The sequence below is a fragment of the Rhinolophus ferrumequinum genome, chromosome 17, assembly GCF_004115265.2.
Source record: "Rhinolophus ferrumequinum isolate MPI-CBG mRhiFer1 chromosome 17, mRhiFer1_v1.p, whole genome shotgun sequence".
Lineage (NCBI taxonomy): Eukaryota > Metazoa > Chordata > Mammalia > Chiroptera > Rhinolophidae > Rhinolophus > Rhinolophus ferrumequinum.
In genome coordinates, this window is record NC_046300.1 from 34,034,684 (window position 1) to 34,048,435 (window position 13,752).

At 47.4% G+C, this 13,752-nt stretch overlaps 1 protein-coding gene across 1 annotated transcript in view; it reads left to right on the forward strand.

Annotated features, from left to right (window-relative positions):
* Positions 1 to 13,752, forward strand: part of LOC117037207 (serotransferrin-like) — a 47,776-nt gene that overhangs the window by 7,082 nt on the left and 26,942 nt on the right. Inside the window, 11 exon segments of the mRNA XM_033133011.1 lie at positions 601 to 709; positions 1,474 to 1,650; positions 2,371 to 2,518; positions 3,331 to 3,386; positions 3,930 to 4,108; positions 4,893 to 5,070; positions 6,321 to 6,475; positions 7,849 to 7,939; positions 8,532 to 8,570; positions 9,935 to 10,090; positions 12,440 to 12,584. Coding sequence (XP_032988902.1) covers positions 601 to 709; positions 1,474 to 1,650; positions 2,371 to 2,518; positions 3,331 to 3,386; positions 3,930 to 4,108; positions 4,893 to 5,070; positions 6,321 to 6,475; positions 7,849 to 7,939; positions 8,532 to 8,570; positions 9,935 to 10,090; positions 12,440 to 12,584 — 1,433 coding nt within the window.

Genomic DNA, 13,752 nt, shown 5'->3' on the forward strand with positions numbered 1-13,752 from the left:
AGTACTGACTAGTGAATCAGAGTGGAGAAGAGTGTTGTCAAAGCTCCACTCCCCCATAAGGACGGCTTCACAGTGGTGCCTGAGAAAGACCTCAGCAGAAGGCTCAAGGTAAAGAGGTCACCAAACAAAAGCTCTTGGGTTCTCAGTGTAAACACATGGAAGAGTACATCCCGGCAGGTGGACCTGAGTGGTTGACGGCAACCCCTGTCAGAGCCTGTAGTGCATGGGCTGTGCACCCAGTCTGGGGTGGGGAGGGCAGCTGTGCCATGAGTCCGCCAGGGGAAGCCTCCGTAATTCAGGTTGATCCTAGAAGACCACACATAGGTTTCTGGGCTAAGAACCAGACCTTTTACAAGGGAGAAGAAAAAGAATCTATTCCTTCCTCTATGCAGGAGGAACAGGAATATATATTGTGGCCGAATCTCCTCACAGGAAGGTCAAGTCAACTGAAGCTCATGGTGTGGTGTGTGGTCTGGCCAAGTTGAGGGATTTTCTGGCCCCAGATCCAAGAAGCACCCCCAGTCACCCCCACTCATCCCGGCTTAGGGGTGCCTTCCTAGAAGTGAGGGCTTCATTAGCGTCTGGTCTGTTCACTTTTAGGCAGATGAAGCCGATGCTGTGACGTTGGATGCAGGTTTCGTGTTTGAGGCTGGCCTGGCTCCCTACAACCTGAAGCCTGTAGTGGCAGAGAACTATGGGACAAAAGAAAGTAAGTTCTCCAGGGCCCAGGAGAGAGTTTGCGGCCCTTGTTCTCTCCTGGGGGATGCAGAGTTTTGTCTTGTTTAGGCAGGTAATGGAGATTAGATAGTGCTGAGCGTTCCCCATTGGGGAGTCAGTGGGGAATGAGCGGCCCTAAGGGCCACCACAAAGGCCTCTGGGGCTTTGGGCTGATTGAGGACTGGTGCTCCTGACACTGACCTTCTGAGCCAGGAAATGTGCTCTCTGAAGAATCAGAGCAGGCTGTGTGCAGCCCGAACCATTGCTGTCGGAGTTTATAGAGACGTCTTCCAAGAACCACAGATGCCACACACAGAAGAGAGCATACTGGAGCACACACTCAGAGCCCGAAATGCCTATGTCCCTTGTGACAGTAAACTGACTGTCCGTGGGCCCGTGTCAGGGAACAGGAAGTACTCAGAGCGAGTCAGAAATGTGGCCTTTATGCTCCAGCTCCATCTCCTGGTGGCTTTGGTTGGGAGGTACAGGCAGACATTCTGCAGGGCCAGAGAGCAGAATGCATTTCCGGTCCATGTGCACGTGGCCCTCTTCTCCCTGTGATTGCCTGGAGGGTTGTCACGAATGGCCCCTCTGTGGTTCTTTCTTTCCCTGTGAGCCTGAGAAAGGGATTCTGATCCTTCCCTCTTTACGGGACATACATGTGTCCTTTAGGTCCCCTTCCCTGGTCAGGAGTGATGAGCCGTGTTTCCCTGTGGCCCAGGTTGAGCGTCTTCCATTGGCTCTGTGTCTTTGCAGACCCCGAAACCCGCTATTATGCCGTGGCCTTGGTGAAGAAGGGCAGCAACTTCCAGCTGAACCAGCTCCAAGGCAGGAAGTCCTGCCACACAGGCCTTCACAGATCCTCTGGCTGGAACATCCCCATTGGCACACTTTACTGGCAATTGCCTGAGCCACGTGAACCTCTTGAGAAAGGTAAGCGGGCAGGAGGGCGAGTGTCTTCAGGCAGATGTCCCTTCTTTAGATGCCCGCACAAGCCACACGGCTGTCACTCAGACATGATCAGGTGACCGGGTGTGATGACTCTTGGGGTGGAGGTAGGCGTTACCCAGCTTTAAACTTGTCTGGTCTGCTGCACAGCAGCCCTTGGGAGGTGTCAGCTGTCTTCTTCTCTCAGCTCCCAACCCCCCAGCAGGGGCTCCTGAGGAGTGGGGCGAGGTCATCAGGCTGACAGGCTCAGCAGGGCCAAGATGGCTGGGCCCTGTTGCCCCCTCCCTGGGGTGCTTTCCTCTCTGTGGCTGGTGTGTTTCTGATTCTGCTGGGGCTTTCTCTGGTGGCCAGCCGCTGGCCCTGAGCTTGGCCTGCCCCTCTCCTGGCAGGTGTCCCGTCTCCCAGGCATGGCTTCCAGGGGAGAACTCTCTCTGAGCTGTTTCAGTCTGACAATGCAGGGAGGGGAGCTGACAGCAACCTGCCACAGGCATTGGTTGGTGGGGATGATGGTGGAAGGCTAGAAGTTAACACGTGCCTTTTTGTAATCCCTTGATCTTAAAGTGGGGACACACATACAGGCAGGCGGGGACTGGCATCTGGTTTGTTCTGGTCACTCCCCGTTCAGCCTTGAGCCTGGGCGGGAGCCATTATTGCCTCTGGCCGGGCTGCCTCATGCTGTGTGTTCCATGTCTTTGTGCTGAGCAGCAGTGGCCAACTTCTTCGCGGGCAGCTGTGTCCCATGTGCAGATCAGACGGCCTTCCCCAAACTGTGTCAACTGTGTGCGGGGAAAGGGACAGACAAGTGTGCCTGCTCCACCCAGGAACCATACTTTGGCCCCGCCGGTGCCGTCAAGTGAGTGAAACTGGCCGCTGCTCCACGGCAGCCAAAGCATTCAATGTCCTCAGGCAAGGAATCCCTCCCTGAGTCACAGCAGAGCCCATCATGCAACAGGGGTGTTCAGGAGGCCTCGTCCCCTCACAGTGACTCAGTGATTCTGCTTGGACTCCCTAGGCCAGTTCAGTGCCTCTTCCCTCATGTGACATCGATAACGAAACCCCTCTCCTGGGGACCCTCTGTCTCCCCAGAGCCCTTGAACCTGGTCAGTGTGTCCTCTCCCTGGATTGGGCAGAGCCCAAGGGGACAGGCTTCCCTAATGTCCACGCCATTCTTCAGTGACTGACACTCTGCTCTCTATTGCAGCAGTGTCAACTGTTCAACACAATGACCTCTCGCCTGCCTCCCCTCGTGGCCTTGGTGCGAATGGCCCATGTGGCTCATTTCTTGCTTCTTGCTTTTCCTTGGTTATATCCTAAAGTTTTATAGCCAGTTACGGGCACCTTTCTTCCCTCAGGAGATACTATGCCCTTATCATGCATTTCAGAAGTTTGAAAACTCTTCTCTGTACTAAGACATCTTCCATGCCTTTGTCCTGCTTTAAGGCACATGGCAGGGGACCTCTAGGTCCTGTGAGTTCACCCCCCATTCCCACTCCCCCCAGTGGTACCCTGGATATCAGTGTCACACGGTGCTCCCTGTGCTGTGGGCTGCACAGGCCTCCACTGGACTGTCCCCTTGTCCCAGAGCTGGACAGTGTGACCAGACCCTCAAGCCTGAGGAGAAGGGCCTGTCCTGCAGGAACTCTCCTAATGTGCCTCTGCTCACAGGTGTCTGAAGGATGGTGCTGGGGACGTGGCCTTTGTCAAGCACCCAGCGGTACTGGGTAAGTGACAGAAGAACGTGCAGATCCCCTCCAAGCGGTGGGCCTTCTCTTCACCTGCCCCCTTTTCATGCTCAGTAGTCAGACACGAGCACAGTGTGTTCCTCCTTTCTCATTGCTTGGGTTCTTACCTGTGCACAGGTATGTGCCTGTGGGGTCCCGCCTGGATTCCTGGGCCTCTTTGCATCATTCATTCTCCTGTATCCAGGGACTCTTCCTCCTGGTCAGTGTTGCCATAGCAAGGGATTTGGGGTAGGTCTGGCCAACCTTCACCTGTACTTGGCCTGCTGAGATGAGACTAATTGCGGGGTGTCGGGCAGTCACCTCTGCACTGGGCATCAGAAACTTCCTTGCCTGTAACTGGCTGTGGGAACTTGAGCAAGTCAGTTTCCTCATGTTCGCTGGCCCTCAGTGTTCACTGCAGGCATCTCAGCTCACATACTTTATGATTCAGTGGGACTGCAAGGGATTGGGGCGAGGGGGGGGGGCAGTGCCACAGCTGATGGCTCTGCCTGCTGTAGGTTCATGTGGGATTTCTTCCCCCAGAGAACCTGCCACACCAGGCTGACAGGGACCAGTATGAGCTGCTCTGCAAGGACAACACCCGGAAGCCAGTGGACAAATATGAGGAGTGCCACCTGTCCAGCGTCCCTTACAATGCTGTGGTGGCCCGAAGCATGGGTGGCAAGGAGGACCTGATCTGGGAGCTTCTCAACCAGGCCCAGGTACCAAATCCACCATCCTCTCTCCTGCTTAGTGGTCCTTCCTTGGATTTGGGGGCATTTACTTTCATTCCCTTATTGCTACTGTAGAACTTCCTATCTTCAGGACATAGTGGGAACCATGCCACACATCATCCATTTGTCTAAAAGCACCCAGCAGGGACTCTTCTCAAGAGTGACACAGAGCCTAGTCCTGCATTATTGTCTGCCGGACCCCTACATTTTGGACCAATGACATGAAGATGCTCTTTATTGCTCTATTCCATTTCTTTCCACCTAAATCACGCCTTCTAGGACAAGGGCAAACACCCCCTCCCCAATGAGGCCTTCCATGACCTCCCCAGAAGGAAACTATCTCTCTCCTAATGTCCCTCAGTCTGAGCAAGGGAGTCGCGTGCACACCGGCTTTACTTCTGTAGCGCAGCGGAATGCCAAAACTGAGCCAACTGTCTGTCATCCAGCCCTCCCATCCGTCCATCAAGAGTTTAAGTGGCAACCACACAGTGTTGCCTCACAGAGATGCTTCTCTTACACTCAGTGAGCCGTCAATCCAGCCAGGAAGATAGTCACAGAAACACATCCAGGGAAATAGGTGTGGCATATCCCCCAGAGTGCTGTGAGTGGAAAAGGTGATGGGGAGGACAGAGCAGGTCTGACTGCCCTCTTTCCTGGCATCCTGAAAATTTCATGGTTTAATTTAGCTTTCTGGGCTTTTTGTTTTTCTTCAGTCCTATTTCACAGCCTATGTTGTCAATGTAGCCATTCACTACTGTTTTGCTATAAACAGGAACATTATGGCACAGGAAAATCTGCAGACTTCCAGCTCTTCAGCTCCCCTCATGGCAAAGACCTGCTGTTTACGGACTCTGCCCATGGGTTGTTGAAGATTCCCTCTAAGATTGACTCCTGGATGTACCTGGGATATGAGTATGTCACTGCTATCAGGAATCTTAGGGAAGAGACACGTAAGTTCTTGGGAAGGATCAGGTGACTTTGGGAGTATGGAAACCTGCTGAGGGCAGAAGCTTGGAGAACTGGTTAGGGAAGGGACCAGTGATAGAGTCTGTCCAGGTACTAAACGCCAGCTCTGACGTTCCCTTATCTGCCCTACCTATGCTGCCTCGTGTTGGACTGATGCTAAATGGCCTTCATCATCATGAGATGTCACCAAAGGGCATTAAATGAAATTCATGCTTAAAATGACTTGGATTGATACCAGCATTATTTCCCTGTATAAATTACAGTGCCCCACCTGCTTTATGAAGCCAATTAGCCTAACACAAAGTAAGTCAGAGAGAACAAAATTGTTTCAAACTTGCACATCTGTAGCCAGTATTATGACCAACATTTGGTATAGTGCAGCTGGAGCTCTATACAGGCCCACGCTGCTCCTGAGTTTCCTTGGGTCATTGGAGGTTAGTTTAATCATTCATTCCTTCAACAGACATTTATCGATTATCTAGCTATCAACTGTGCTAGGTGCCAGGTATACAAAGGTGAGACAAACATAGATTCTGCTATCATGAAACTTCCTCACTAGTGAAGAAGACAAATGTTCAATGAATAGTCATTTTATTGAAGGTTCAATTTTAAAAAAAGATTTATTTGGAAGAAGGCCAAAAAAAAAGAAAGAAAAGAAAAACAGAACAAAATATCATGGCCCTAGCAGAGCATGACAACAAAGAAAACCAGGTCTTGAAGTGGAGGTATGGTTTCCCTGAGGAAGTGACTCTCTCGCTGACTCTGAAAGTTAAGTAGGTGTTCGTTTATTCAGCAGACATTTATTGTGCTAACCACAAGTCATGCACCACCCTGAACAATGAGGGTGCTGTGGAGAAAAAGACAGTCCAGGCCCTTGCCCTGGCCGAGCTTATGTTCTCCTACAGGGAACAGACCATAAACCATGAACAAATAAACAAGAAAGAACAACTCAACTGGTTGCGTGTATTTCAAAAAGAAGAGGAAGAAAAACGAGCCTGAAGTGATGTCGAGTGCCCAGGGTTTGGGAGGATGATGGCTTCTCAAAAGAAACCATTTGAAGCTAAATCTAAATGATAAGTCAACCAGGAGACTCTTACTGACTTTTCTTTCTAAGATGATTGATTCCTTGAGTGGGATCTGTTTGTGTATTGCTGGCAAACCCCAGCATTTTCATGAAGACAGCAGGCAACTTCTGGTGCCCCATCGGAACCCCATTCTGTTTCTTATGCCCTAGGCCAGGATACCTCAAAGGATGTGTGCAAGAAGGTGAAGTGGTGTGCAATAGGCCACCATGAGAGGGCCAAGTGCGATGAGTGGAGCGTAAACAGTGGAGGGAAAATAGAGTGCGAATCGGCGGAGACCACTGAAGACTGCATTGCCAAGATCATGGTATGTCACTCCTGCCTCCACAGGGCAGTGGCCCTGCCACTGCTGCCTGCCTGTCCCAAAAGCTGAGTGAGTATTCCTGGGAACGATATGAAAACCCAGGTTCACAGGAACCTTGCCCTCCTGTCGGAGCCCAGCCCCACAGGAGTTTCAGTACTTTGGAGCTTATGCATCTGATGGGCTCCTTAGAGCTCCATGTCCTCCTGGTATTAGCACGTGGTAGAGGGCACTCTGAGCAGTGTCTCCTTAGGGAGGCTGGACCACCGTGTGGGTGTCTGAGACCCACTGAGTGTCTGCTGCCCATGGTGTGCCATGACGAGTGAGACAGGGTCATGTTGATGGTGCAAGCAAGGAGAAGTTTACTTTTGTTCATCTGAAGAGTATTCCATGTTTGCTTTTAGTTGTTTGAAAATCTTGAACCATATAAAGAAGAAAACAAGTAGTAGTTACAATCTTCTTGGAAAATTCTGTTAATTGGATCATATCATGTAGACAGCTTGCTAGTTCATGACCCCCCCAGCTTTTTTACCTGATATCTAGGGAACCTTTTCCTGTGTCAAAATCAGTTTTAGAAAACCTGATCTTTTAAAGTTGTAATCTAGTCCATAGTGTGGCTGTGATGCAATTTGTTTTAACCATTTATCCATATTATCTATTACATCATTTAGTCTGTCTCTATCATTTTGCTATTATGAAGCATACCTGCATGTTTTTACCGACATACATTTTGCCCATTATTTGCCCACATATCTAATTAGTCCTTTAGGGTGTACTTTCAGAAATATATTGCCAGACCCAATGGAAAGCTTGGCAATCTTGTTGAATTTAAGCATCTCTGTAATTAAGGGCTTAATGAATCTGAGAACTAAATCATTTGAATATATTCTATTTGTTTATTGAACATCTCATCTGCACCACACACTGAAATAGCACTCAGCCCCCCATGTGATCACGATTTCAGGGCTGTAGGCCCCACCAGGAGGCATTCTACCCGCAGGCACAGCCTCCGGTTCCTGACTCCACTGGGCCATCTTACAAATGAGAATTCTTGGGGTCAGAAAGACGTTGTGAGAATGTCTCTGGGACAGTGTGTCCTACGAGAGGACAGGTGGACTGAATGTGGGTCTTAGCTCCTGAAGAAACTAAGCAAGGCGCCCAGAGCTGATCATGATGATTTGGGTGAAAATGAACATACATTTTATTTTTTATGCTGGGTGTGCCTGACTGATCCTTTGGGGATCCAGAACTAGCACTGGCTGTCTCCCTGGGCCTTCATGACCTGTGCTGGGGATGCTGCTTAGAGGAAACATCTGGAAGGGCAGACGGAACAGGAAATGGCCTCTTTTCATCTGCTGTGACGTGCTGTGTCTTTGCAGAAAGGAGAAGCTGACGCCATGAGCTTGGATGGAGGTTTCATCTACATAGCGGGCAAGTGTGGTCTGGTGCCTGTCCTGGCCGAGAACTACAGTAAGTGGAGGGGACGCCTCTCAGTGTTTTATTTCCTCTGGGCCATGGAGGGAGGAGAGGGGAACATCATAGCCTGATTCACACCACATCAGCCCATAAAGCTCTTGCTGACTGAGCACCACCTTCCCAGACTCTGGGCTCCCACACCTCTAATCCCACAGTCGTCCTGAAGGATAGATCTCCTAGCATACCTTCCACCAGGAGAAACGGAGGCTTCGCACTGCGAAGTTCCAGCTAAAAGTGACCTCAATGCAGAGGACAGTTGGGATTCTCAGCTGGGATTCCTGGCAGGTGTTTGTGTATCCAAAACGCACACTTCTATTGCCCTGGTGCAGGAATTCAAGTATAGTTGGCAGGGGTCACTGTGGGCACAGGACAGACAGAACAGGAAACTTGACATTCACAATTTTGGGCTAAATTCCAGAGGCCAGTGAGTTAAAGTGAATTTGCATAATCAAGACAGCCTGGACTTTTTGGGCATAGATGATGTGTAGTTTTCCTGGATTTTTTAGTCTGATCTGCAACATGGAAAAGGCATGAATTTCAACCTATAAATGAGTAGTTAGTGACTTCTTCATTTTCTCTTCTCCAGAAATTCATGGCCCTGCGTGTATAAACACACCGGAGAAAGGTGAGTTGGGATTGGTAACCTCATGAGTGTAAGATAAATTCCCATTGCTTTTGGAAAAGGGAAAGGAACGTTTAAATTCAAATCAAAAGTAGATAAGGCCATGGAAAACATCAAGTTTTAGAATGGAAAAGAATCATGGACAGATAGTAATTGATCATGAAGGTTACTCTTTTACGCTTGCCATGACTTGTACAAAGGATTTCTCATTTCATCCTACAAGGCAGGTCTTTTCATCCTCTAAGGATGCGTTAGAGGACCAAGGGCTGAGAGACTTCACAAGTTGTCTAGACTCCAATATCTAGCAAGCAAATCCACACCCTCCCCACCACTCCCGACTGCCTCGCGTGACGTTAGGCTTGCAGTTTTAGATAAGAGTTAGCACCAGCCAAGGAGCCTTGCGTATTTGTGCTGAGGAGAGAGGCTTACACAGATGTGAGGAGCATGAAGTTACCCAGCCTCCCAGCCAGGGCTGGGACCCCGAACCCAGGCCAACCTGGTTCTTGCCCAGGGTTCTGGCTGGGGTGGATCTGGAAAGATGGGGTAGGAGCAAGTCAGGAAGTCTTACACCATGGTGAGCACTGGGCCCCAGTGCCCCTATGCTCAGGCCACTCCAGGTCATTTTCCAGCCACTAGTGTACAAGTCTGTCCTTGTGACTTCCCCTGATTACAGCCTCCCCGCCTTTCCCCCTCACTCTGGGAGCCAAGCTCAGTAGCAGAACATAGAAAGGCCTATCCTTATTCCATGGACAGTATGACTTCTCTGTTTTCTATTGTAAATAGTTTACTGAGTTAATTAAATTAGAAAGTTGAAATCATGGGTTGATATTCCATTCCCAATTTTAAGGATCAGCAACTATTTGCTGCTGAAGATGACAGATGACTTGTTTCCAGTTTGCCTATTTATTTTGGTGCAAACCTGTATTCTCCTTATCCCAAAATATCTGGCCAGAATATTCTCTGTAATTTATCAGTCATTTACTACTCTTTCCTAATAATTGTTAATGTATAAAATGTTGGAGTTACACGTCCTCTTCAGTATCTATTCCTCTGAAATTCCACAGTAGAGAGTGAGTTGCTGGTTTATAACTTCAGTAACTTGATGCATTTGAGAAGGGTCAGACAGCAGTCATTGCTCTGAGGATAATGTACTTACTATTTTGTTTTTCCAGTTCAGATTAATCTCCACCTGACAGAGTGACTTGTACTTCACCTCACTCAATGATTGGGAAAGGCCCTTTCAAAGACAGAAGGAATGATTCCTAATAATTTTGAGTCCATAGGGAGATGGCAGGCTTTGATGGCAGACAGACACGCTGTACGGCCTACAAGTGTTAATACATCCTTTTTCGGTGTTTTCCTTGTAGGATATTTTGCTGTGGCCGTGGTGAAGAAAGCAGATAAGGACCTCAACTGGAATTCTCTGGTAGGCAAGAAGTCCTGTCACACTGCAGTAGACAGAACTGCTGGTTGGAACATCCCCATGGGCCTGCTCTACAGCAGGATCAACCACTGTCAATTCGGTAAGCGGCTCTGGGAGGGCACTGGGGTCAAGGCCAGCCAGAAAGAGGTACACTGGGAAGAGAGTGGTGTGCTGCCAAATGCGATGGCCCTGGGTCTACAGGAGTTAAAAGTTGATCCCAGTGAACCTCAAGGAAATACCTGAAAGTGATGGTAGGTCTGGGCTGAATCAGAATGTGCTTTTCAGTTGCACATACATGATGGCTTACTTTTCTCTCTCATGAAAAAGATGTGAGGTGAGCAGTTCATGCTGATATGGTCATTAGAAACCCAGGCTCCTTCGCTCTTTATGCTCCACCATTCTGAGCATGAGGCTTCCACGTTTAGGGTCACCCATGGTTGCCTCACGTCCATAACCCAGGAAGCCTCAAGAAGCAAGGAGTGAGAGCAACTTAAAACGTGTGAGTCACCTGCTGTGAACTTCTTAAAGAAGCCATCCGGAAAATCTAACCCGATTACTTTAAGTAACTTCTCATTGCTCAGAACTTACGCACATAGTCACACTTAGTTATAAAAGAAGCTGGAAAATGTCATCTTTTATTTAGGCATGTTTCTGCCCACCTAAAACTGGACCTTTATTTTAAAAGTTAGAAATGGAACTACCATATGATCTAGTAATTCCACTTCTGCATATTTATCCAAAGAAAACAAAAACATTAACTCAAGAAGATATATGCACCCTTATGTTCACTGCAGCATTATTTACAATAGCCAACTCATGGAGACAACCTAAGTATCCATCGATGGATGAATGGATAAAGAAAATGTGAGATACACACACACACACACACACACACACACACACACACACACAGAGGAATATTATTCAGCCATTAAAAAAAGGAAATTTTTGCTGTTTACCTTTTGCAACAACATGGATGGACCTTGAGGGCATTATGCTAAGTGAAATAAGTAAGACAAGTAAAGACAAATACTGTATACGTATAATCTCACTTATATGTGGAATATCAAAACACACACACACACACACACACACACACACACACACACCCCGAGCTCATTGATACAGAGAACACAGTGGTGGTTGCCAGAGGTCAGGGGTGGGGTTGGGCGACATGAGTAAAGGAGGTCAAAAGGTACAAACTTCCAGTAATAAAATAAATAAGCCATGAGGATGTAATTTACAGCATGGTGACAATAGTTAATAATGTTGTGTTGCTATCTGAAAGTTGCTAAGAGAAATCTTAAAGTTCTCATCACAAGGAAAAACTCTTTATGACTGTACAGTGACAGATATTAACTAGACTTACTGTGGTGATCATTTCACAATATATTTGCAATTATTATGTTATACACTTCAAACTAATATAATGTTAAATGTCAATTATATATCGATAAAAAATAATTAATGGAGAAAAAAAATTTAAAAACTAGATCTTTGTTACCAAGGGACAGAGGGAAATGGCCATTGGGTCAGCTGCTACAATCCCTGCCATAGGGCTTTCTAGGCAATGTGAGTGTGCGGATCCTCGGGTGTCTTTAAGGTCTTGGCAGTCTCACTGAGCGACTGCCCAGTTCCTAGGCCCCTTCCAAGGAATGGAAATCCGTATATTCTCTGTCCTCAGAATATCTTCAGGTATGAGCTTAGTTACACCCCCTAAAAACCTGTGTAAGTTCACCCCAGACAAATGTTTTTTATACATTATTTACATCAACTTCTTGAGTACGTCCTCTCTGCCACCTCCAAATATGTGCAATTGATTTAAAAGGAGAGACCTCTTAAAAACAGGTATGAACCTGATGAGTCCTGTGTGTGGAGACTGGAGAGGAGATCACACTTCTGCACCAGGGTGTTCTATGACACCAATGTGACAGGAAGCAAGGAGTGGCTGGAGTGACACTCAGAAGTTCTGGTTCCCAACTAGTAAGGGTACCACCTCTGCTCTCCTGAGTCTCCTGGCAGTTTCACAGCCATGAAAGAACACCTGAGTTATGACTAAAATTCCCCAGCCCTTTTCTGAGCTTGGAGTTCTAAGTTCTATTAAAGCCTCTTCTAATAAATGGCAGGGAAAGGTGACATCTGAAAATAGGTGGCACAAGCTCAGGGAGTGAGACCTTCCATTTTATTCCATTCATGTCAACTTCTATGTCATTTCCATCTCTTCTCTCTTTTGATAAGTGATGACACTATCAGGGTGCCCATGGAATCTCCTCCACTTGAATCATAGGGTCACTAACTTCTCTTTCTAGTCTTAATTAAGTTTGTTTTTAAAGTCTACAGCCTGGCAGGTCCAGAGTTATTGGCACAATGAATATGTTCTATCTGTCTTGGGCCATACACACCTGTTATGCGTTAGATGAAGCTGACTTCCTCCTGTCCTTCTGCACAGATAAAATTTTCAGTGAAGGCTGTGCCCCTGGGTATGACCGAAGCTCCAGTCTCTGTGCTCTGTGTATTGGCTCGGCCAGTGGTCCAGGAAAGGAGTGTGAGCCCAACAACAATGAGAGATACTATGGCTACACGGGGGCTTTCAGGTAACTCTTACAACCTAGCTATGAATAGATTAATACCCTCAGCTCTGACAAGATTCCTTTTTAGGAACTAAGGTGAGATTCTTATGTTTCTGGCTTGTTAGTCCTACATGTATCAGGGTGCCACCTTTAGCAACCATATGTAGAACCTGTGCGAAGGGGCATCTGGGCCCCTCCAGGACACGGTCTCCAGATCTGGTTGTCATAGACAGCAAAGATTGGCAGTATGATGCAAATTAAAAGGTCTCAACTGAGGGTGACTTGCCTCCCAGGGGACATATGGCAGTGTCTGTAGACGTTTTTGATTATCTTATCAAATGGGGCTGGGGTGGATGGGGAAGGGTGCTACTGGCATCTAATTGGTAGAGGCTGCTAAACATCCTGCATGCATAGGGCAGCACCCTATAACAAAGAGTGATCTGGCTCAAAGGAACCCTGCTATAGCTGAACATAGGAGTCAGGGGTCTGGCTCATGCTCTTCCAAGCACCTCTGGGGAACCTACCACCATACTCACTTGGAAATATACAGACGTACTCTACGTTCTCGACTACAATTCTCATGGAGTGTTTTATCAATTTTTTTTTTTTAAATTGGGGAACAGTGTGTTTCTCCAGGGCCCATCAGCTCCAAGTCGTTGTCCTTCAATCTAGTTGTGGAGGGCGCAGCTCACTGGCCCATGTGGGAATCGAACCAGCAATCCTGTTGTTCAGAGCTCACGCTCTAACCAACTGAGCCATCCAGCTGCCCCATAGTTATAGAGATATCTGTGCACCTTATGACCTTAATACTTTTTTACTATCCTTTCTGATTCAGGCCTGTGTTACTTAATAGTTCAAGAATCATCAACTACACAATGATGGTAGTATTGTAATTGAACTTCTCAGTAGTGAAGGAAAAAACAAAGGTTATCCCATTTTACCAGTTAGAACAACCATGTGAGTTAGAGTAAGTACAATTTACAGTCCACACATTTCCAGTTTTACAAAGTAGAGTGTGAGTAAGGAATCACCTTCCTGGAAAACTACCTTCTGATATCTGTGTTGATGCTAAGAAAATAATGTAGCTGTCTCTGTTGGAGAAACTGTAGCAGCATTTAAGATTTAGTGTGTGGAACTGATACTGTATAACTACAAAGCAAATTGGGGATTTCATTTTCTTTTTATTACTTAC